Genomic DNA, 24,746 nt, shown 5'->3' with positions numbered 1-24,746 from the left:
TATTTTCTTGATATCTCGACTTGGATGTCTCCTAGACACATCAAATTTACCATCTGCAAAATTAAACTCTTAATTTTCTGCTTGGAACGCTCCTCCTCACTTGCAGATCTCAGCAACTGGGATTAACATCCACCCACTCATTAAACACCAGAGGCCTGGGAATCATTCTGTATTCTTTCTTTCTCTCCCACCAATTTCTAATCCGTCAGCAAATTCAGTTACTTCTACCCCCAAAATATATCTCTAACCTATCTCTCCAGGCCACCCCTCTAGTCAGGCATCAACATCCCAACAGATCTCCTCTCTTCTGCTTCTACCAGCCTCATTCATTTTCCATAGAAAAGCTGAGCAATTTTTCAATGATGTAAAGCAGATTATATCACTGTCTGCTTAAAACTCCTCCATGACTTCCTATGACACTTTGAATTAAAGGTAAACTGCTATCACTCAGGATCTTTGTATCCATTAGACACTACTGGCCAACTACCTAAGGGCTGAGATCTTCATGGACCTATAAAAACTGTTCCAGGGGGTTGGGGGGGGGGGGTGGTTAGTGGGGAAGAACTAACTCCAAAAAACTACAGTCAAAATTAATAAATGTTCGTGACTTCATAATATAACAATATGCCAACTAATGCTAAATATAAAGTCAATCTTTATGTAGTCATTTATGTATTTTATTTCAATGAAGGATGTGGGCTATAAGAGGAGTAGGTCCCCTACAGGGCTTCTAAAATAAGCTTCTTTTAAGGCCTTTATATAAGGTTCTACACATCCCCATCTGTGCTTACCTCTCCATGGTCTCCATGATGCTACTCTCCTATTTGCTCACTAAACTCAGCCAGGCAGCGTGACAAATTCCTACAATGTACCAAAATCCTTCTTGCTTTTCCCTTGGCCCCCCATCCCTTTGCCTGACTGGCTCCTTCTCCTCCACTAGTTCTCAAAGTGTAACCTCCTCAAAGGGACCTTCCTGACCAATCCACCTAAAGTAGGCAGCCCCCCCATACCACCTTGCCTTATTTCCTCCATAACACTGTTTATGTGATCTTTCCCATTAAACTAGTAAGTTCCAGTAAGGCAGGAAAACTTATGTGTCTTGTTCTCTGTTGTATCCCTACGGCCTACTCCAGTAACTGGCCCAGAGCAGGCTTTAATAAATAGCTATTGAATGAATGAATAAATGAATGTAAACTTCATTTTCAAGGGAAGAGGGGCAAGCTAGTAAGATCTGTCTTGGACTCCATCTTGGGAGGCTGGAGGCACAAATCCTCCTTTGATTCTAGGCACCCAGATAGATTTAAAAAGGAATGTTTGGAGGTTTCTTCCAACAGAAGTTTTGATCAAAGCTCTTGTAACTTACCCTACTGGGGTGGGGGCAATGGGAACAAAAATGGGCTCAGAACTAGGTTGAAGGGAAAGGACGTGGTTTGGAGGAGATGCGTGGCGGGCCAGGTTGGGGCTCTTCGTTTGCACCCTCCCCTCCCCTCCCCCAGATTCTAACGGCTCCACCCCTTCCTGTCTTCAGCTTGGAGCAAAGGGGTGGCTTCGGCCTCCTTTCGGGCTCCGTGGACTACATCCTCGTAAATTATTCATGGAGTGGGAGGGCACTATGCCTGCCGGGGCTCTTACTATTCATGAGGAGGCGGAGTCTCCTTCCCGCGGGAGCTCCTGAGAAGGTTCTAAAATATTCATGAGGGAGGAGGGTACTATGGGAGCAGGGGCGTCTTGCTATTCGTGAGGGGGCGGGGCTTCCTTCCCGCTGGGGCTCCTGGGAGGATTCTAAAACATTCTTGAGGCGACAGGGGCGCCTGGGGGGCGGGAACGCAACTCGGGAGCCGACCGGAGCTGAACCGGCCGTCTACCCGGCGGGAAAACCTTGAGGAGATACTTTCTTTTTTAAACATTAAGAAATTTGAGGATGGTAGGGCAGACCAACTAAATCCCATTTGCCTGTGATTCCTTAGCCGGAAAACTGACAAAATCTGTGGTAAAAAGAGATTTTTTTCCCCCCAGTACTTACTTGGGATGGTTTCATCTTCTCGTTGACTGAAGGGGGTAAAAAATGCATCGCCATGTGGTTTGACTCTTCTGTCGGCCAGTTTCTCCTTTATGGCCTCCCTGGTTTACCTCTCTGAGGTGTTTGCGGCCAATGCCCGTGCAGATGTGGCGGGTCTCTTCTAGGGTTTGTTAGGTTAAAACAAAACAGAAATCGCGGCGAATTGCTGTGGGACGGTTTTCTCCGAAAGCGGGGGGGAAAATTCAGCCAAGAAGGCCCTCAAAGCCTCTCGCAGTCCCAAACGAGCGGGCTGGAACAGAGGCATCGAAACATTACTATTATTTCGGGCAGTGATTCTCATTCTCTTGAGGGATACGGGGGGTGGGGGTGGGGGGGAAACCGGAAGTAGTTTGGATTACACCTTTAGGATTTTCTGGAAAGCCCGCTTCCCCGCCCTCCCCCTGCCCCAGAAGCCTCCAGGTCTGAGTGAGGAGAAACAAGGAATTGTAAGGGGAGACTTCGGTTTTGAAAGAATGGGCCCACTGCGTTTTAATCCTCAGGGGTTTAAATACACACGCTCGGTGGTTGACGCACTGAGTCAACCACTGGGTCTCAGGTGTTCGGCGAGGCCCTGAAGAGCCCGCAGGCCCCACCCAAGTCCCACTTGACACGTTCCTCAGGGGCAGGACAAGCCGTAGGCCAGGTTTATAATTTTAGAAACCGCATACTGTGAGAAGTGAAAAACAACCTCGCGGATTAAATAAATGAAGATTCTTCCATTTGGTGGATTTGCATGCAGCCTTTAAAATATCTATACTTGTAGAAGTATCTGTTGGTATGGAAGGAAATTAGTTTCATTTACAATTGCAATTGAAAAAAAAACCCAGATTACAAAATAATACGAACGGTGATCCCTGTTTTGTTAGAAACATACATATATATATAATATATATATGTGTATGTATATATATAATATATATGTGTATATATAATATATGTATATATATTACATATGTGTATATGTAATATATATGTGTATATTATATATGTATATATAACATATACATAATATGTATAATGTATGTGTTATATGTTATACATATGTTATTAAATATATAATTCTGGGATGATATGAACAAAAGTGTTTATCAGTGAATTTAATGGTCTTTTTGTTTTGGTGTATTTTGTAAACTTTTGACAATACAGTATGTTACTTCCGTAATTTTAACGAGTATTTTGAAATCTCTTCTAATTTAAATGCTCGTGGAATGCTAAAGCAAGGTGCTATGGTATGTTTTTAAAGGAGGGCCTCAGTATGCTTTTCACTAAGAACTACACTTATTGGCCATGTTTTCAAATGTAACTGATTTTAAGTTGCTATAAGTAACCTCTTAGAGGAATACATAACAATGTGATTTTAGCAATTGTGTGACAAAAGGAGGAAATGCACTTTGGTCAGATGTATTTGTAACTCTGATGAAATGTCTGAGTCGTTACTTCGGAGACAGAGAGCCTTAGATTGGAGTTGTAGTTATGCGTCTGTACATATACCTGTGTGTGTATATACAAAAGACTGTGTTTTCTGAATGGGAGCAGTAGTGACACAAAGTCACTGCATGTTATGAATAATTTTTTTTAAATAATTTTCTTGGTGTAAGTAAATTATAGAAGAAATGCTCACTTTTGAAATCAAGTTGTATAGGCCCTTCCTAAACCTTATAAGTAATTAATATTAACCAAAAGTGGAATTAAGAGGAAAATCATTGCTCATTTATTTTTTCTAGTCTTATTAATTTTACAAGACTTTAATTTTACTGCTTATTTGTGTTATCCAGTACCTAATTGGTAATAGTAATGCAATCTTCTTAATCTGTTAGAGCTGGTAACTTTTAAAAGCTCTAAACTTAGAATTTGTTTTTTTTTAAGTTTATTTATTTTCAGAGAGAGAGAGCGAGTGGGGGGAGAGGTAGGGAGGGGGGAGAGAGACAGAATCGCAAGCAGGCCCCACACTGTTAGCGTAGAGCCCAATGCAGGGCTTGAACTCACGAAGTGAGAGATTATAACCTGAGCTGAAACCAAGACTTCGTTGGACGTTTAACCAACTAAGCCACCCAGGTGCCCCTAAAATTTCTATTTCTTCTCTTTATTTTTACTATTTCCAACAAAAGAAAATGTTAGTACTCAGTTTTAAAGACATAGAAAGACTTTACTACAAAATTTTAAAGCTACATTGATATTTTGATTTCTTTTTAGAATGTAAAGATTGTGAAAACAACATACTAATGGACAGATATTGAATGTTTTGAATTTGTTATATTGGTTTTTTGTGTCAGATCTTTTACTTTTTCAAATTTTTGCATATTTCTTTTCTTAGACTATATCTTACCCAAATACGTGTTTCTTATTCTACTAAAATTCTTTATCTAGAATATTTGGCTAAGAGGGAAAAGATTTTTAAACATTTCATATCGTGTGAAATGAATAAATAGACTCTACGGGGGGGAACTCCATAAATTGGATATTATATTAAAATATTTGTAAATAGAGGGGTGCCTGGCTGACTCACTTGGTAGAGCATGTAACTCTTGATCTCGTGGTCATGAGTTCAAGCCCCACAATGGGAGTAGAGATCAGTTAAGGAAAAAAAAAAAAAAAAAAGATTTGTAAATAGACAGCTATTGCCCATCAAAGTGTCAAATTCATTTTAAAAGAACAGCTCTTCATTGCTATAATCTCCTTTCTTCTTTGTCCCTTATATTTTATTTTTCTAACCAGGATCAATTCATGAGATAAGAAAGAGGATGGCATCTAGAATAAATACCAGTTTCACTTTGATTCCCAACCAGAAATATAGACGTAGTAATCGTCGATCCAACAGCTATTTTTCCGATACCCTTGGCTCAGAATCTCAGCCCTTATCAACGCTTGGAAATTTTAAAGCCTTGCCATTGGAAATATTCCAAATAATCTTAAGATATTTGTCAGGTGAGGTCTGGGGACTATGAGTAGGTTATATAGACACTTGAATATTTTTTCCCAAGAACTAGTTTATCATCTTAGGCCCTGCTAGAATATTAATGGTATTTACATTATGTTTATTTTCTAAATTTTCATCATTGTTGGGCAAGGGGTACAATGAAGAAAGTACGACACTCAAACTCTTTAAAGCATGCCTCTAATTATAATAACATGGTAACTTGACGGTTACATCCCTAAATATTTCCAATTCATTGAGCGGTAGATTTTAAACAATTTAAAGATTATAAGTTAAGATTGTATAATAGTGCTACCCTTATCTTTAAGCCATTTATATATATGTATTTATATTTCTTTTGGTAGCGAAGGATATCAGCATGCTAAGCATGGTGTCCAAAACAGTCAGCCAGCACATTATTAATTATATCTCAACCTCATCAGGAAGCAAAAGATTTTTACTACAGGATTTTCATAACCTTGAGCTGCCTAGCAAGAGACAAGACTCTGCCATACTGGAACATTACAGATCTCTAGGTAATTTATGTAATGAGAATTGTAACAAGTAAAGAACTACACTTAATTAAGGGGATTTTATTAAACAATTCTGTAAGGCCTGTGGGAAATGGGGTATTTCTTAAGATGTGCCTATTGCTATGATGCTTTTACCCTTCAGTGTGAGGACTTTCCCATAATAGTCTCTTATACTTATCTTTGAAGATGAGAGAATGCACTTTAATGTAAAGTATGAGTCCTTGTGATTTCATGTCCATACAATGTCACCTTTGCTTATTGTCTAGGTGGCTTATCAGTTTAGGAAACTGATGTATTTTCTATGCTTTACTTCCTGTGTATCTAATGAGTTTTATCTCAAAACCTCTTTTCTCTTTTAACCATAATCTATAGTCCTTAAAACAGAAATGTTGTGGAAGATCACTTATTCTCTTATCAGAAACATTGTGTTTTTTAAGATACTCTACACATTTACTAATAAATCTTTATGCTATAATAAATTAACCTTATCAAAGGAAATTACAATTTCTTCCCTTGATTTGTAGTTGTTTATGTCTTTCATCCCATTCATTGATTTTATTCTCCCTCAGAGTGCTGAAATAAAATTCTCATTTTGACTTGACTAGTGACACCAGTTTAATTATGAAACTACCTTGTAATTAACCAAAGTATGGCAATAAAACCAAAAATTAATGAGATACCTGGGTGGCTCAGTTGGCTAAGTATCCAACTTTGGCTCGGGTCATGATCTCATAGTTTGTGAGTTCGAGCCCCATGTCAGGCTCTGTGCTGGCAGCTCAGAGCCTGGAGCCTGCTTCGGATTCTGTGTCTCCCTCTCTCTCTGTTCCTCCCCCATTCACACTCTGTCTCTCTTTCTTTTTCTAAAAAATAAACATTAAAAAAATAAAAAAAAATTAAGATGATGTTTTCAGGTTTTAAATTAAGGTATAATAGTTCAGTGATTATTATCTTTTAGTAGCCCAAGGTTACCTAGCTTTAAGATTATATACCTGTGTAAATACATAAAAGTGTATTTGATAAGTGTATTTAATAAGATTAAATGAAAGGTATGTAATCTGATTGCAGTGTTACTGGTTTCAGTATTTATGATTAGACTTAGTAAAGCCTGTAACAGAATATAGCAATGGCTTTTTGCTACTTGTCATTGTAAATATCCTTTTCCAAACATCCTTAGTTACAGAACAAGTGGTGTGGTGAAAGAGCTAATTTTTTTTGGTTTTGATCTGAAGGAATTTTTTTCTCCATGACCAAGACTTAGTCACTCAAATAAGCAAAACAGCCATAAGATAATTATATGGATAATTCAGTGGAAAAATACAAATATGTATTGATCTTAATAGCCAGCTTTTAAAAACAGTTTTATTCACGTAATGATTTCAACCTTCCATTCAATTTTGGTGCAGACACCTGGCTTATGACTTATTCTTTAGGTAAATTTGATGTACCTACCATTTTCTCATGTTGCCATTCCTATCTGATCTGTTCTTGTTTTCAGACATCAAAATAACATTTTCAGAATTCTGTGCTCTGAAAATTATAAATTTTAATTTGCTTCTTCATACAAAACAGAGCAGATGGCCAGTGTGAAAAGAACATTACATCTGATTCTATTTTAGTGGGAAGAAATTTTAAAAGTTGGCCTCTAAAGGGTATAGCAGAGCACCTGTGTTAAAAAAAATAAATAAGCCAGCCAGTACTGGTTTTTATGGTAAATTGCAATCCTTAAAAATAGGAGTTTTACATTAGAAAAAGCAACCAACATACAATTATAGCTTACAATTCCCCAGCTATGCTATGCCATGGAACTGGATGCCAAAACATGAAAGGAAAAAGAACTCAGCTTAAAAACCAAGCACTGAAAATGTCTTTTTATGTACAAAAATAAGAAGGGTTTATATTTCAAACTCAATTCTGGTCATGTGTTATCCAAACATAGCAACTTCTAAAAATAAATTGGATTCCCATAGATTCTACAGAATTATATAAAGCAGTTATTATATGTGTTAAAAAGTAAATGCAGAGAAGATAAAAATGGAGAAATTCATGATATTCAGATATATATTTTCCTACCATGTATCTTATTTTTAGTGTAAGGACAACATTGCCCTTATAGGAATGTTAACAGTGTATTGCCATTTTAGGAAAACAGAACACATAAAGTTACAGGAAACAAATCATACACTGTCACTGTAGTTCAAGTTACATATCTCACTGGGAAATTGAAGAGTTTTTTTTTTTCTTTTTTAAAATATCTGAATACAAAATTCTATACATTCTTAACATATAAGCCCCATAAAAGGATATCTTTGAAGGAAGAAATGGATATTTCATCCAAACTAGATACTTTCTGTGAGTGAAAATAACTTCTAACCTCTGAAATTTTAAGTACTTAATGCTTTAAAAATTTTTTTATCTGGAGAAAGGAATACAAAATCCCTTTTTTCATTCTTTCCATGTTTTACGTTAATGACTCTTAAAACATTTTCCTTCGTGAACATGATGTTAATTTCAAGAACTATTGGAATCTGTTTTCTTGAGAATAAAGACAATATAAAGTTCCACTAGTGTATCTTTGTGTCTGTTGTTGTATCTTTTTAAGTCTAAATAGTTTCCGTATCTGTCTTATAATATCAATTTCATAATGTTTTGTAAGATTTTATGCCACTTAGTGGACATCAGAGTTACTTGGTAAATACCATATACTCTTACTCCCAAACTTCCTCTTCAGAACCATGTCAGCTCACAGTCTACTGTGATATACCATACTTGACTTTCAGGAAATGTTATGCTGTGTTTTATAGGTACTCTTAAATTAATTGCATTGTTATCTTTTTTTTTTTTTCATGTGTCTCTTTACTTTCTCAGGTCTGCTATTTAAAAGATGTACATTGCTGCTACCCACAAGGGAAAGACTAAAGTACATTCACAGGATACTGGCAGAAGTAAGATCACACTTCTTAATTAGTTCATAATTAAGTTTCCAGTAAATATATTTTAATGAATGTCTTACACTCATTTTAGATCCATCTTCAATTAGTAGAATTTCATAAGTTAGTACTAAAAACTGATTGATGATGATCTAATACCAAGTATCCAGAGATTATAAACCACCAAAATGCAGTAGTCTTTTACTTATCATATAACAATGTTTTAAATGTTTGTTTGTTTGTTTGTTTGTTTGTTTCGAGAGGGAGAGAGAGAGAATGAGCAGGGGAGAGAGGCAGAGGGAGAGAGAGGTCCCACGCAGGCTCTGCACTGTCAGCGCAAAGCCTGATGTGGGGCTCAGTCCCACAAACCATGAGATCATGACCTGAGCCAAAATCAAGACTCAGATGCTTAATCAACTGAGCTACCCAGGCACCCCATAAAATAATATTTTTATATAACTAAGAACATCATTCAAGTTTGTTAAGCTTATCAGAGTATAAAAGTATTTTTACCCTACATGAGAATCCTGATGATGTTTTAAAGTGGTGATTTACGTATTTTATTAAAATGAAATCATTTCTTACTGTTTAAATTTTCAAAAAATAGGAAAGTGTTTTTAATATTAAAATAATAAAACTTTTATGATAATTTATGACTTGGAAATATGTATCAATGTGTTTAGGCATAATCTCTGTATAAGCTTTTGAATTTCACTATACAAACTCAAATATACATCCAATGCTGCGGTTCAGTTCTACACTCAATAGTATGCAAACTGTTTCTGATGCATCAGCTTTTTTCATGTCAGCATTTGCATGAAGTTCAGATCTATATTATTGCAGCAGCTTCTCAGATGATCTTTCTGCCATCTATTTCTTCACTTCCCAGGACATTCTGTATGTTGAATCAAGATATTCTTCCTAAAGCATCCCTTTCATCAAGTTAATTTTCTTGCTTAAAAATCTTTCAGTGGTTACTCAATTTCAGCAAGATAAAGTCCAAAGTCCATATTTAGGGTTCTCCCTGACGATGCAACCTTACTTCTACTACATTGAGCCCAATTAAGCATGTCATATCTTTCTTTCCATATAAACCTTTTTATCCTACCTCTATAAAATTTTGTCATTATCATTTCCCTCACCTATCTTTTCCGTTCATTATATTTGCATCTTACTCTAAGTGCTTTTTTCACATCCTTCAGAAGCTTTTTGATCAAATTTATCTTGTTTCTGCTTTCACAATATCTGATACAGTGTATATCTGGTCATTTTAACATTTATATGTATTCTAACCTGAATTATCAAAATAATTTCATGTGCATGTATTTTATTCTAAATAAATTATGAACTTGAAGATGGACTCTGTTTATACTTCTTTTGAGATCCCACCTATATAACACAATGCTAATTAGTTATTTAGTGTTTTAATTATTTTTCAATACTGAAAAATTCCTGCATATTTCCATTAAATTTGAATGTCCAATCATTGTACAGTTCCATTGAAAAAGAGGAATTAATAGTTGTTTCTTTACAGGTTTCCTGTTTTAAATTCAATGGCTGTGCAGCCCCTATCCAATGCTTAGGATTACCATGTTATGGCATGTTTTTGCAGGTACATTTTTAAAATTTATTTTTTATAGGTACATTTCATGAAAGAAGAAGAAAAGGAATGCTTTTTGAAATGTTAACAAGTAGAGCATGTAATCTAGCTTTCTGTAGGTTAATAAAAATAATCTAGAAGAGAACAAAATATAAAGATCTGAGGATGTGTTAATCTAATAGTGTGTTTGCCACCTCAGATTTTTTTCTTGAATTTCTCAATGGTAAGAACATTTAATATTTATTTGCTCCATACCAATATCCTTGACATTTCCAGCCAACTGTAAAGACTAGTAATCTTGTGGGGTAGAGTGTGCGTGCATGTGTGTGTGTGTGTGTGCGTGTGTGTGTGTGTGTGTGTGTGTGTGTGTGTGTAATGAAGTTTTAGTCTTGAGCTAGTTATTTAAAATGTGATTTTAGGGGTGCCTGGGTGGCTCAGTCGGTTAAGTGTCAGACTTCGGTTCAGATGATCTCGCAGTTCGTGGATTTGAGCCCTGCATCAGCTCTGTGCTGACAGCTCAGAGCCTGGAGCCTGCTTTGAATTCTGTTTCCTTCTCTCTCTGCCCCTCCCCCACTTGCACTCTGTCTCTCTCTCTCTCTCAAAAATAAATAAACATTTTTTTTAAGTGTGATTTTAGAAGTGAAAAAAATTGTAACTTTGGGAGATGATAGATGTGTTAATTATTGTAATTATTTTACAATATATACATATATAAAATCACTACATGGTGCACCTTTGACCTACACAATGTTAATGTCAATTATATCTCAATTAAGTTGATAAAAAAAAAAGAAATAAAACTAGATGATTTTAAAAGTTTTTGACAGGGGCGCCTGGGTGGCTCAGTCGGTTAAGCGGCTGACTTCGGCTCAGGTCATGATCTTGCGGTCCGTGAGTTTGAGCCCCGCGTCGGGCTCTGTGCTGACAGCTCAGAGCCTGGAGCCTGTTTCAGATTCTGTGTCTCCCTCTCTCTGACCCTCCCCTGTTCATGCTCTGTCTCTCCCTGTCTCAAAAATAAATAAAACGTTAAAAAAATAAAAATAAAAAAATAAAAGTTTTTGACTAATCTTTTACTATAAACAAAGAAGATAACAATACTATTATTTAATGTTATTCAATATTAATGATATATTATTAATCTATTACATCGTTCTAAGCAGTTTAAATGTACAGTATACCCTTGAACAACACAGGTTTGAACTGTCCAGGTCTACTTATAGACAGATGTTTTTCAATAAGTCAGTATAGTACTATAAATGTATTACCTCTTTCTTATTTTATTTTTCTTTTTGAGAGAGAGAGAGATCAGAGGAGGGGCAGAGAGAGAGGGAAACAGAGGATCCAAAGCAGGCCTTGCACTGTCAGCAGAGAGCATGTGTGGGCTCAAACTCATGAACCCTGAGATCGTGACCTGAGCCAAAGTTGGATGCTTAACCGACTGAGCCACCCAGGCGCCCCTTTATGATTTTCTGAATAACATTTTTTTCTCACTTTATTGTAAAAATACAGTATACAATACATATAACATACAAAATATATGTCAATTGACTATGTTATTGGTAAGGCTTGTGGTCAACAGTAGACTATTAGTAGTTAAGTTTTGGGAGAGCCAAAATCTATATGTGGATTTTCGACTGTGAGGGGGTGTCAGTGCCCCAACCCCTGCCTTGTTCAAGGATCAGCTGTAATAACTTATTTAAAACTTAAACAACCTTACAATGTTTATAACAATCTTGCTCTATATCCCAGCCTCCCAGCCACCATCTGCCTGCCCAGATTCCAGGGAGATAGACTTTTGCTTTGGGAGAGGGGGTAGGGACAGGTAATATAAACACATATATTTATATAAAATTCAAAAGGTACAAAATTGTATAAAGTGAAAAGTAAATCTCCCAACAAGGCCTGTCCCTTATCTACCAAGTTCCCTTTAACAGAAGTAACTGTTGTTAGCAGTTTCTTCTATGTCCTTCCAGAGAAAATGAGATTAATTTTTAAACTACTAAAATCCAGTTCAACTATTTTAAGAAAAATTTGTATGATTAGTCAACCTTTTGAGAATCTAACTATAGTGGTATACCATTTGAATTTCCTTTTCATATATGTATAACTTTACATTATGGTTTGTTCAATGATAATTATTGAACTCTGTCCTAATAAAAATGTTTGCTTGTTCACATCAAAATGTCATTAATAAATAGTCATAACTGTCATATTAAAATGAAATCATTATCACTTGTATGTAATATCATAAATGATAGCTAGAGGAGATTAAAGGGATTCTGTTGAAGTCTAAAACTAAACTACAGTATGTTGTGAGTCAGATAGCTAATGCTATGTTCTAGGGTTTTGGCTTTGTTATTTTACTCATACTGTCAGAGTTCAGGATTCAGTACCATTTGAAAGTTCTCTGAAAGGATACTCCCTTTACAACCAAAAAGAAACTGGATTTTGGAGCATTTCTAGGATTTGTTTATATAAATTTTCTTATTAAATATTCCATAGTGCATAAAAATTGCACATCACCTCAATCATATGATACAGCTATTATGTTCATAAGGCAGTAGTGACTTACATTTTGATTTGATGGTCTGAACATCTGCAATATTTCCTTTATTTTATTATTCTTAGACCTTAACAGCAGGTTGGGATGAACTCGAGTGCCATCGTGTGTATAACTTCTTATGTGAGCTGACTGATCTCTCCCGTAAGATGCAGACCGTTGTCTGCAACAAACCAGGTAAAAAAAACTACAATTAATTACTATTATTACAGATATTAAAATAGGGGAAAAAAGGAGGGCACCTTGCCTGAGAGGCTCAGTCAACCTAGCGTCCAACATCGGCTCAGGTCATGTCTCATGGATCATGAGTTCAATCTCATGGATCATGTGCTGACAGCTCAGAGCCTGGAGCCAGCTTCAGATTCTGTGTCTCCCTGCCCCTCCATGCCCCTCCACCAACCTCCCCCCACCCACTCATGCCCTGTCTCTCAAAAATGAATAAACATTAAAAAAATTTTTTAAATAGGAAAAAAAAAAAAAAAGCAGAGTTCAAAAATGTATTTAAAAGTAAATCATGACAGGAGCACCTGGTTGGCTCAGTCGGGTAAGCCTCCAACTCTTGACTTCAGCTCAGGTCATGCTCCTAGGGTTCATGAGTTTGAGCCCTGTATCAAGCTCTGCACTGACAGAGCGAAGCCTGTTTGGGATATTGTCTCCCTCTCTGCCCCTCCCTACTTGCTCGCTATCTCTCTCTCAAAATAAATAAAAATAAACTTAAAAAAGTAAATCATGACATCCATATGTAGTAAAAGGACAAAGAAATGTAAGGGAATGATAAACACTGAATTAAACTGTGAAGCAAATATGGCACGTGATTAGAGAAAGAAGTACTCAGAGCTTAATTGTATTTGTATTTTATTAAGTCTGGATGGAGGATACAAAGGTGTTTGTTATAGCATTATTTAAACCTTTGTGTATATATATGAAATATTTCATATTTTTAAAATTATGGAATCCTACAATCTAGCAATATCACTGGGAGACACTCCCACAGTGTGCATAAGGAGACATGTATAAGAATGAACATTCTTATACAGTATGGAACCATGGAAAACTGCAAACAATCTAAATGCCCATTGTCAGGTGAACGGATAAATAAATTAAGTATTCATACAATGAAATCCATTAGTAGTTAAAATGTATTAATGAGTAGTTAAAATGTATGGATAAATCTTAAAATATAATTTGAGAAAAAGGTAACCAAAGGATATTTTCAATATAATACTATTTATATACAAATTAAAAACATGTAAACTAATTCTATATATTCTTTATGGTAACATACATGTATTAAAAAGTGTAAGAACAGGAGTGCCTGGTGGCTCAGTCAGTTAGGCCTCTGACTTTGGCTCAGGTCTCACCGTTTGTGGGTTCAAGCCCCGTGTCAGGCTCTGTGCTAACAGCTCAGAGCCTGGAGCCTGCTTCGGATTCTGTGTCTCCCTCTCTCTCTGCCTCTCCCCTGCTTTCATTCTGTCTCTCTCTCAAAAATAAATAAACATTTAAAAAATGTAAAAAAAGAAAAGTATAAGAACATAGTTGGGAGATGTGATAATTAAGTTTGAGTGCCCATGTGGCTAGGCCACAGTACCCAGATATTTGGTCAAACATTATTCTAGACATTTCTCTGAAATTATTTCTTAGATGAAATTAACATTTAAGCAGTAGACTTTGAATAAACAGATTACCCTCATCAATCACTTGAAGGCCTTAGTAGAAAAAGACTGACCTTCCCAAGCAAGATAAAATTCTGCCAGCAGACTGCCTTTGGACTTGAACTGCAACTATTCTCTGTTCTCTAGTCTGCCAGCATATCCTGCAGATTTTGGATTGCCAAACCTCAACAATCTCATGAGCCAGTTTCTCAGAATAAATTCTTCTCTGTGTATACATACACACCCTGTTTGTTTTATTTTTCCGGAGAATGTTGACTAGGTACAAGAGGGTCAAAACCCAAATTCAAGATGGTGATCACCTCTGAGGATGAAGGGCAAGGGGATTGGGAGTGATATACAAGGAGCTGTAACTGTACCTATAATGTTTTATTTATTTTAAAAATCTGAAGCAAATATAGCAAAAAGTAAAGCTTTGACAAAGCTACGTGATTGGTACACAGTATTTTTGTAGTATCTCTGCTTTTTCTGACAGTTTGAGATATTTCATTATAATACAAATTATGGATCAAAAAGGCAGATTAGAAGCCTAATGAAACAATAACAAAATTAATTTATCATGTCCCTTCCTTGATCAAAAACTTTCACTGGCTCCCTAATGTCTTCAAAATAAATTCCAAACTTTTTATACTGGCCTTTACATTCTAATCCCACCCAACTTTTGCAGACTTATTCCCCACTATTCTCTGTATTTGTTTGACATAGAGTAGGCTTCTCACTCTACTCACTGTGTCTCACACATCTCTTAAACATTTCCACTTCATATCTTTTATTCATTCTCTATTTTTTTTTCCTGAAATACCATCTCTCCTCATTTTTTAAAATGTTTTTATTTATTTTTGAAACAGAGAGACAGAGCATGAGCAGAGGAGGGGCAGAGAGAGAGGGAGACACAGGATCTGAAGCAGACTCCAGGCTCTGAGCTGTCAGCACAGAGCCCAACGTGGGGCTCAAACCCATGGACTGTGAGATCATGACCTGAGCTGAAGTCAGACGCTCAGCCAACTGAGCCACCCAGGCGCCCCTCTCCTCATTTTTTAAGACCCAACTTACCTGACTTTCCTCTGTAAAGCCTTTCTTGATCCCCAGGCCTTCAGTGATCTCTGACACCTACACATCTATGTTACGTGGCTTAACACATTAGGAAGTACATACTTCATACGGCCTTAGATCGTTGGTAGACTTTCCATTTATACTTGTCTTATCTTATAGATAATATCTTATAGTAAATAGATAGTAAATCTTATAGTAAATAGATCATAAATTGTATAAAAATGTAAAATGGTGCCACCACTATGGAAGACAAGCTTGACCATTCCTCAAAAAGCTAAACATAGATTTATCATATGACCAAGCAATTCCACTCCTAGGTATTGAAAGCTGGTATTTGGAAAGATACATGTATGCCAATGTTCACCACAGCATTATTCACAATATCCAAAAAGTGGGAACAACCCAAGTGTTGAACAGATGAATGGATAAACAAAATGTGGTATATTCATACACTGGAATATTTTTCAGCCATAAGAGGGAATGAAGTCTTGATCCATGCTAAAATGGATGAACTTAGAAAGCATGCTAAGTGAAATAAGTCAGACACAAAAGGACAGATGTTGTGATTCCACTTAAATGAGGTACCTTAAACAGGCAAATTCATAAAAACAGAAAGCAGATTAGAGGTTATTAGGAACTGGGGGCAGAGGGAAATTGGAGTTATTGCTTAAATGGTTATAGAGTTTGTTTGAGGTGATAAAGAGTTCTGGAAATAAACAGTTATGATGGTGGAACAATATTGTGAATGTAATTGAGGCCATTGTATTATACAAGCTTTAAAAATGGTTAAGATGGCAAACACTATGTTATATATATTTATATACATATAAATAAATATATATATTTATCACAATTTTTAAAAATTAATAATATAATAGATTTTTAAAGTTTATTTAAGTAATCTCTACATTCAACATAGGTTACAAACCCATGACCCCAAGATCAAGAGTCTCATGCTCTTCCGACTAGCCAGGTACCCCGATAATATGATAGATTATAAACTATTGAATTATATACTTTAAATGGGTGAATTATATGGTATGTAAATTATATTTATTTCAATAAGTCTGTTTAAAAAGCAAACACAAGATTCCACTTCATACCCACCAGAATGGCTAGAATCAAAAAGTCAAATAATAACAAATGTTGGCGAGAATGTGGAAAAATTGGAACCCTCATACATTGCTGTTTGGGATGTAAGACGGTACAGCCATTTTGGAAAGCAGTCTGGCAGTTCCTCAAATGATTAAACATAGCATTACTAGATGACCCAGAAATTCCACTCCTAGGTATTTCCCAAGAGAAATGAAAACATATGTCCACACAGAAACTGGTACACAAATGTTATAATAGCCGAAAGGTAGAAACAACCCAAATGTCCATCAATGGGTGAATGGATAAACAAAATGAGGTATATCTATGCAATGGAATATTATTTGACAAAAAAAAAAAAAAATGAAGGAAGTACTGATAGATGCCATAACATGGATGAACCTTAAAAACATGCCAGGTGTTGTAGTTATGAACATTTAAAGTTACTTGCTTTATATATTGCTATAATAAAAATGTGATTTAAAAAAAAAAAACATGCTAAGTGGAAGAAGCCAGTTACAAAGACCACATACTATATGATTTCATTCATATGAAAGTCCAGAAAAAGGCTTTAGAGACAGTAGGTTGATTATTGTTGCTTAAGGCTAGGGGTGGTAAATAATGGAGGGGGGGGTGGTGATAGCTAAAAGAACAAGATTTCTTTTTGAGGTGATGAAAGGTTCTAAAATTGGCTTGGTGCTGGCTGTACATATCTGTGAATATACTAAAAGCCACTCAATTGTATGGTGTGTAAAGTATATCTCAATAAAATTGTTTAAAAAATAGTCCCTTGGGGCACCTGGGTGGCTCATTCGGTTAGGCGTCCGACTTCAGCTCAGGTCATGATCTCACGGTTTGTGAGTTCGAGCCCCGTGTCGGGCTCTGTGCTGACAGCTCAGAGCCTGGAGCCTGCTTCGGATTCTGTGTCTCCCTCTCTCTCTGCCCCTCCCCTGCTCATGCCCTGTCTCTCTCTGTCTCAAAAATAAATAAAAACATTAGGGGCGCCTGGGTGGCTCAGTTGGTTAAGTGGCCAACTTCGGCCCAGGTCATGATCTCGCGGTCCGTGAGTTCGAGCCCCGCGTCGGGCTCTGTGCTGACAGCTCAGAGCCTGGAGCCTGTTTCAGATTCTGTGTCTCCCTCTCTCTGACCCTCCCCCGTTCATGCTTTGTCTCTCTCTGTCTCAAAAATAAATAAACGCTAAAACAAACAAACAAACAAAAAAAAACATTAAAAAATTTTTTTAATAAATAAATAATAGTCCCTTGATAATCTAAAATTTTTACAGAGGAAAATGAAATAGCACTTTCAGTACAAAGCATGTTACAAATGTCTATCACCGACCTATCCAATATGCACATCAGCCTTTCTAGGAAGAATGGTTTACAATTCTTTTGTCTTCATAGGAAGTGCTCGAAAACTAGAGTTAAGGATCAGACTATTCTGTAGGAGCGTCCTGCTTGATCACTGGATACATCAAAGTGATTCTGCTTTTTGGTTGACGCGTATATTAAAACCATGGCCAATGGTGAATCAGGCAAGATTATTGTATATCATCTTTGGACCAATATCTCCTCAAGATGGTGAGCATCCATTTTTCAGGAATGTATGTTACAAAACTGGTTAATTACTCTTACTTTAGGAAGCATATCTTTTTGTACCTGCTCAGTTTCATCATTCCTATTGGCTATACTCTGTTTCATGATTTCACAGATGTACACTACATTGGCTTATGCATAACTTAAGACTGCAGGCCATTACCAAATATATTCCAATCATCTTTGGTATACCTAAAAATCACTACATTTTATTTCTAAACATTACCTTAACTCAAGATTATGTTTGCTGCTGGAGGGAACTCATAATGCCTGTAAAGCACAGTAGTCGAAATTGATGTTTTGGGTGCATAATATTATTTGAAATTTTGCCTTTCTAGTTAAGTTTTGCTTAGGTTAACGTTAATATTAGCGTGCAGTTCTTTGTTTCATATTGTCTCTGTCAGGAAGTAACTAGTTTAAAGTACACTGAATAGGAACAGGAAGCCAATCTGGGATAAAATTTTGTTCTGTGTAATTCACAAAGCAAATTGGTCATAGATAAATAATCAAAAACTGACTGGATTACTGTGTTTTGGTATAAATGTTTGAAAGATACTCAGATACAGCATGCTCTCCTTTCAGAAGGACATCAATAGATTTGACATGATTTTACTAAGATTACATCATTTACTACAATTTCTGTTACAGGAATAGCATTATCTTTGAACTAGAAGCACTATTCTGCTTGGCGAAACTACCTTTACTTCATTTAGCTATTGTTCCTATGCTTCATCACGTCATCCAGAGACATTCAAACTTAGACTATTATCAAAATTGACTTTCATTATGAAAGTTAAAATGAAAGTAGCATATATAAGCAATGGGATTCCATTATGCAATCCAATTTCCTTTTTAAACAATCCATGAAGTCTTTATCATAAATCCAACTATTCTGTCATAGCCTAGTTTTTGTTTCAATTATCTAGGACAGGTGGTTTGGCAGAAAATGATAGAAGAACCTACAGATGAATCCAGTCTGAAAGGTTTGGCTGATGCCATTAAATTACTATATGACACAGGCACGAAAGAATGGACAGCAGATGATGTTATCAGTCTTATAGATGAACTATCAGGTAAAAATACATATTTACCACATAGAATAATAGAAATGTATTCTCAGAATATGGTTATAAAATTGTAAGGATAATTCTATGGGTAATAAATGAATTACCTATTCGAGATCACTAAATGTTCTAAAATATTTAAAGAGTTTGACATTATGTTTGAAGAGAACGCATATCATCAATGTACTTTCCTCCACTTGCCAATACATATATATTTATTACCATTACTGTTTGAAAGTTTCACGAATTTAATTATAGCTCAATCATTCCCATTTTGTAAATTCTCACAAACACCCTCTCCTATTGGCAAGGAAAAGGAAAACAATTTTTCCCATTCTTGCAGAATTCTTCGGATTCTAAAGTTTATAAGATTTCTTTCCTTACACAGAATTAGACTATCATGCCTTTTGATCTATATGTAGGAGAAATGCTTTGACCATATTACTAGAACATTTGTAAAAGTCACCATAACTTGGCAATAATCTCTGTCTCTAGTTGAATGCTATACAACTAAAGCATTTTTTCTGAGCTTTTCCCTTAGCACTAGTTGTATTTCCAACAAGGTGATATAATATTGCATGTTCTTAATGGTGTTTACTAGAGCTATTATATAATTTTTCACTAAATAACTGTTCTCCCTCTAATAAAAGTGGTTCCCCGTGAATGGCTTCTAGAGAATAATGCACGTCTCCTAATCCTAAGTGGGAACAACATCTGTTTCACTTTCATGGCTAGTAAAGCTGTGAATGGACGGGCCATTGAATTGGCAAAGCTGATAGTCTTTTTGGCTTTGGTAAGTAAACAAGTTTTTCTCTAGTAAGTTAACATTACAGTTTACTTACTAGGGAGCTGCCCTGAAGGAACTGAAATATGTTCAAAACATTTTGAAAGAATAAGTATTTAAGCATATATTTTTATGATACTTAAAAATATTTTAATATAGTAATATAATATCATATTTGGAAACATTCCTTATATTCACCTCTCCCCACTTCATGTCTATATTGTTATTATACAACTCTGCCAAATTATATTCTTTTTTTAAAGTCCCATTTTCAAAAAGCGCTTTTTCTTTTTTTTAATTTTTACTGTTATTTATTTACTTTTGAGAGAGAGAGAGAGAGAGAGAGAGAGAGAGAGAGAGAGAGAGAGCATGATCAGGGGAGGGGCAGAGAGAAAGAGAGATACAGAATCCAAAGCAGGCTCCAGGCTCTGAGCTGTCAGCACAGAGCCCGATGCAGGGCTTGAACTCATGAACCGCGAGATCATGACCTGAGCTGAAGTTAGTTGCTCAACCGCCTGAGCCACTCAGGCACCCCTGAAAAAGCACTTTTTATGATTTGCTTCAAAATAATCAGTGGGCAGCAGGGAGAGGATGTAAAAGTAAATGATAGTAGAGAGGAGACAAGATTGGTGATTGTTGAAGCTAGGGAATGTATATTGGGGGTTCATTATACTATTATTTACACTTTGTATAGTTAAAATGTTTTTCAAAATAAAACATCAAAAAATATATTTAATATGCATTCATTTAACACAAATCGAGTGTTTTACTACAGGCCACACACTGTGTAATATTCTAAGACTGTGGAAATTGGGGAGCCTGGGTGGCTTAGTCAGTTGGGCATCTGGCCCTTGGTTTCAGCTCAGGTCATGATCCTGTGGTTCCTGGGATCAAAACCTGTGTCAGGCTCCACGCTGGGATTTTCTCTCTCTCTTCTCTCTCTGCCCCTCCCCTGCTTGTGTGTGCTCTCTCTGTCTCTGTCTTTATCTCTCTCTCTCGAAATAAATAAATAAACATTAAAAAAAATACCTATTAAAAACTATGGAGATTAACAGAACAAATCTCTGACAAAAAGCGGCTTAAGGTCTTTTAAGAGGTATCAGTTTATTTATTTATAAATAAATTCAGTGTGATAAGTACAAAAATAATGTACAAATAGAAACAGAGGTAACAGAGAGGAGCCAATATTGGGTGAATATAGAGCACAGACAAGGCTTCCCCAATCCCAGTAGAAATATGTTTTTAAAAATGAATAGAAGTTTGCCAGAAGATTGAAGGGGGGGGGGGGCGTTGCAAATTATTCAAGCATGTACCTGCACGTACTACATAAAATCTCATTGATTTAGCTACCATCACAGATGCCACCCCACCAGTGCTTCAAAAGCAGCAAGAATAGTCTTCCAGTTGACTATTATGAGGAGTAATTGAATGTAATCCATTTCCTATGAAATGGAGACCAGGTTCTTTACCAACTCAACTGCTTAAAACATGAATGAAACCTCTGTGGCTCTTCTTAAAATGTGAAACTGTGAAGAAAGCTATAAATTAACTGAATTCGCAATGCAAATATTTATTTTAATAATTAAGCAGATTCCCTCAAAAGGAGAAAGAAATGGAACTGCCTGGCTATATTCAAAGGACTGTAAGCAGTTCAGTATTACTATTTCTGGAGAAAAATGTTCAGAAGAAGAGGAGGTAAGGTTAGATAGGAAGGGAGAGGCTAGGTAAGGAAAGGCTTTGTCAACCATCCTGTGGAGGTTGAACACATCCTCTAATAAGGAGCTGCTGAAAAGTTTTAGGAAGGTGAGTGACATGATCAGTTTTAAGTCTTTGGAAGTTTACTTTGGCAGCACTGTAGCAAGTGGAATGAAGAGGAAGTCACTAAGGATGACTTCCCTGCAAAACCTCTGATAAACATCTTAATTCTGATCCTTAATTTTCTCTAAATGGCGTCAGATTTGTCTTCTCTTTGTCTTCATTTGCTAATAGTGGTCATAAGCCATTGCATGTGTGGGGTAAGTCATCTCCCAGAATTGATCGCGAGCTCTTTGACGTCCAGGGCTACGTTGCTTATTAATTTCATAGTGCCTGGAACAGTGCCTATTACACAGTGCACAGTCCACAAATCTTCCCTGTCAGATTTACATTATAACTAAATGTTACACTACTATATGGTTTATTTTCATGTTGTGTGTTATTTGACTATGTGATTTAAGTTGGCCATTTAGAATGTTAGTAAATAAACCTTTGTCCTTTCAGCTACTCTTAACTATTAACATGTAATCTTTACTTTAAATATTTTATCTTTTAAATAATAGAGAGGTAAATACTCCCTACAACTCTTATAGTAGAGAGTTGATAATACCATAGTTCTCTTGCCTATTAAAATTTCCTGTTTGTCACCCTTATTGGATTCCCGGAAAATAGAAGCCCTGTCTTAATGGCTTAACCATTGTGTCTCCAGCTCTTAGCATCTGCTCAGTAAATATTTGCTGATTGAATGAATGAGCATAAGTCTTATTTTTGATATGCTTAATAATTATTTGCAATGTTAGTTCTTACATTAATAAATGATACACTATGATAATCTTGAGCAAAACTTTTATTTACCTCACACTTTTTTCCCACTAAAATTGTACCATTTGAAAGCAAGGGAGAATTAAATGTAAGAGCATGTCTCACTTATAAACTCAATATGATGTTATGTGTAATAAAATCATGTTAAGTCATAAACCGTTATTATTAGTACCATTTTAAAATTCTGCAGTTTCCTTTACATGAAGATTTACCATAATTCTTTTTATATCTAAATCAGGTGTGTGAGAAAGAACTATACTGCATGGATTGGGCGGTTAAAATGATGCAAAAAGTCTGTAAAGTCTTTAGCACTCCGGTGGAAAGAAATAACTTCCTGCAGAGTGTGGCAAATGCATTTGCTTGTGTTATAATGGAAATGCTGCAGTCAGTTATGTCCGGTGAGTGTACATGTAGATGGTACACAGGTGTGAATAAAATGCATTCTAATCTCCACTTGAAACAGATAATTCTGTGTAGACTTTTACTTCTAAACTAAGAATAGAAGGAGCAGACGTTTTTGGTTTGTTTTTCCATGAGATATATTTAGTTCCTGGTTTTGCTACTTTTTAAATCTGGTATGGATTTTAATGGAAAACATCAAGTTGAAGAGTCTGCTCCAGAAGGAACTCGTTTCAGTTTTGCACAGTAAAATGTTAACTTGCCAGCTATCATAATCATCATAATAATATCCCCTATTTTTTAGTTTCAACACATATTATTGTATAGTTTAATTAGCTAGTCAATATGATAATCAACCCTATTTTGCAGTTGAGAAAACTAAGTCTTAGCGAAATTACTTGACTTGCCCAAAGTCATATAGTTAGAGGCAGTAAAGCATGAACCAGCCCCCTTTTCTTCTACTTCTTAGTCAGTACTCATATATAACTCCCTGATTTCAGTGGTTAGTGTATGACTTAGTAAAGATAACTAACTAGTCTTCTGTTACATATTATTAGGGAAAATTGGAACATCTTGTTCTGAATAAATCATATATTTAAAAATTTAACTGTGATTTTCTTTTCCCTACTGTCCATTCCTGTGTGGCATACAGGAGACCGTGATGACGATGACAGAAGCTTTTTGAATCTGTTCCATCTTGTGCATGCTCAGGCTAACTTCCATAAGGAGGTCTTGTATTTGACCATGAATCCTCTTTCTACCTAAGTACTCAGAAAGCCTTGCATTTAGAGAATACCTCACTGAACTAACAATTAGAAGAGTGCTACTTTTCCACACTCAGAGAACAGCATCCATGGGACTTTTTATCACCTAAGTAACCTAAGAACTCAAAAACCATAGAAATTTAGAGGCAACTACTTACACCATTATTAATATAAAAATTACAGACAACCCCAAGAATGTATTGAGATTTCTCTAGAAAACAAGCTGTGCCTCCAGATTTTGATAAACCTAACACCCAACTAAATAGAGCATTAGTATCCAAGAATCTGGGGCCAACCTGTATGTGTGGATGTTTGAAGCAAGGGAAAATTCTGTTTTATAGGTAGAGATGACTCAAATTCATAAATGGCTTGTATCTGTTCACTTTGCTTAGATTGTGTAGACATAACCTAAAATGTTTTGTGAAGATTTGTAATATGATATTTTGGAATGTATAGATATAAATCACATTTTTTACTACCTTTTGGCATATGATTACAAAAAACATATATTTTGTTCATGTTTTGCATGAGCTAACAGATCAAAAACCAAAGGAAGTGTGTGTATAAATACACATGCATATATATGTATGTCTGTGTATATATATATATATATATATATATATATATATATATATACACACTTCCTTCTTTAAGACAAAAATCTATAAATAGAGGAAAGTCTATAGTCTTTTTTCTGAATAATTATTTATTTTTGAGAGAGAGAGACAGAGCACAAGTGGGGGAGGGGCAGAGAGAGAGGGAGACACAGAATCTGATTCAGGCCTCAGGCTCTGAGCTGTCAGCCCAGAGCCCAACATGGGGCTCCCATGAACCATGAGATCATGGCCTAAGTGGAAGTCAGACGCTCAACCGACTGAGCCACCCAGGCACCCCAATTAAATAATCTTTTATTCCTTCCTAGAGATTAGAGTGAAATGTTGCAAATAAGGGAGAATATAAAATGAAAGAAAATACTTATTCTACTGCCAGAACAATCTTCACAAGTAATTTGCACTTCTTCCTAAAGCTTTCTTCCCAAAGAGTGGGACTTGAAGGAAAGTGGAAGCACACGTGGGTAGAGCAACCCTGGAGAGAGTGAGGTTTTCATTCAAGTAAATGGTTTCCAAGAGGCTCCAGGACTATTTCACTCTAACT

The 24,746-nt window shown here is 36.0% G+C and overlaps 1 protein-coding gene across 1 annotated transcript; it reads left to right on the top strand.

Moving 5' to 3' along the window:
- The first annotated feature begins 1,739 nt into the window (after positions 1–1,739).
- FBXO47 (F-box protein 47) lies at positions 1,740–24,071 on the top strand. The gene is made up of 11 exons (XM_040497361.1): positions 1,740–1,990; positions 4,775–4,984; positions 5,339–5,509; positions 8,372–8,448; positions 9,968–10,045; positions 12,662–12,770; positions 17,812–17,988; positions 18,930–19,076; positions 19,718–19,860; positions 22,667–22,826; positions 23,480–24,071. The coding sequence occupies exons 2-11, from the start codon at positions 4,801–4,803 to the stop codon at positions 23,590–23,592; spliced, it is 1,359 nt and encodes a 452-aa protein (XP_040353295.1). The 5' UTR covers positions 1,740–1,990; positions 4,775–4,800; the 3' UTR covers positions 23,593–24,071.
- Positions 24,072–24,746: the final 675 nt, after the last annotated feature.

The sequence above is a fragment of the Herpailurus yagouaroundi genome, unplaced genomic scaffold (genome assembly GCF_014898765.1).
Source record: "Herpailurus yagouaroundi ecotype Mexico unplaced genomic scaffold, PumYag 189, whole genome shotgun sequence".
NCBI classification, from domain to species: Eukaryota; Metazoa; Chordata; class Mammalia; order Carnivora; family Felidae; genus Herpailurus; species Herpailurus yagouaroundi.
This window is presented reverse-complemented; position numbering and strand designations above follow the sequence as displayed.

Excerpts from the sequence above, each read along its gene's own strand:
- FBXO47 (XM_040497361.1), top strand. The coding sequence starts at position 4,801 with ATGGCATCTAGAATAAATACCAGTTTCACTTTGATTCCCAACCAGAAA. Across the intron at positions 5,510-8,371 it reads GGAACATTACAGATCTCTAG|GTCTGCTATTTAAAAGATGT; the intron begins GTAATTTATGTA and ends TTACTTTCTCAG. Across the intron at positions 22,827-23,479 it reads GCTGCAGTCAGTTATGTCCG|GAGACCGTGATGACGATGAC; the intron begins GTGAGTGTACAT and ends TGTGGCATACAG.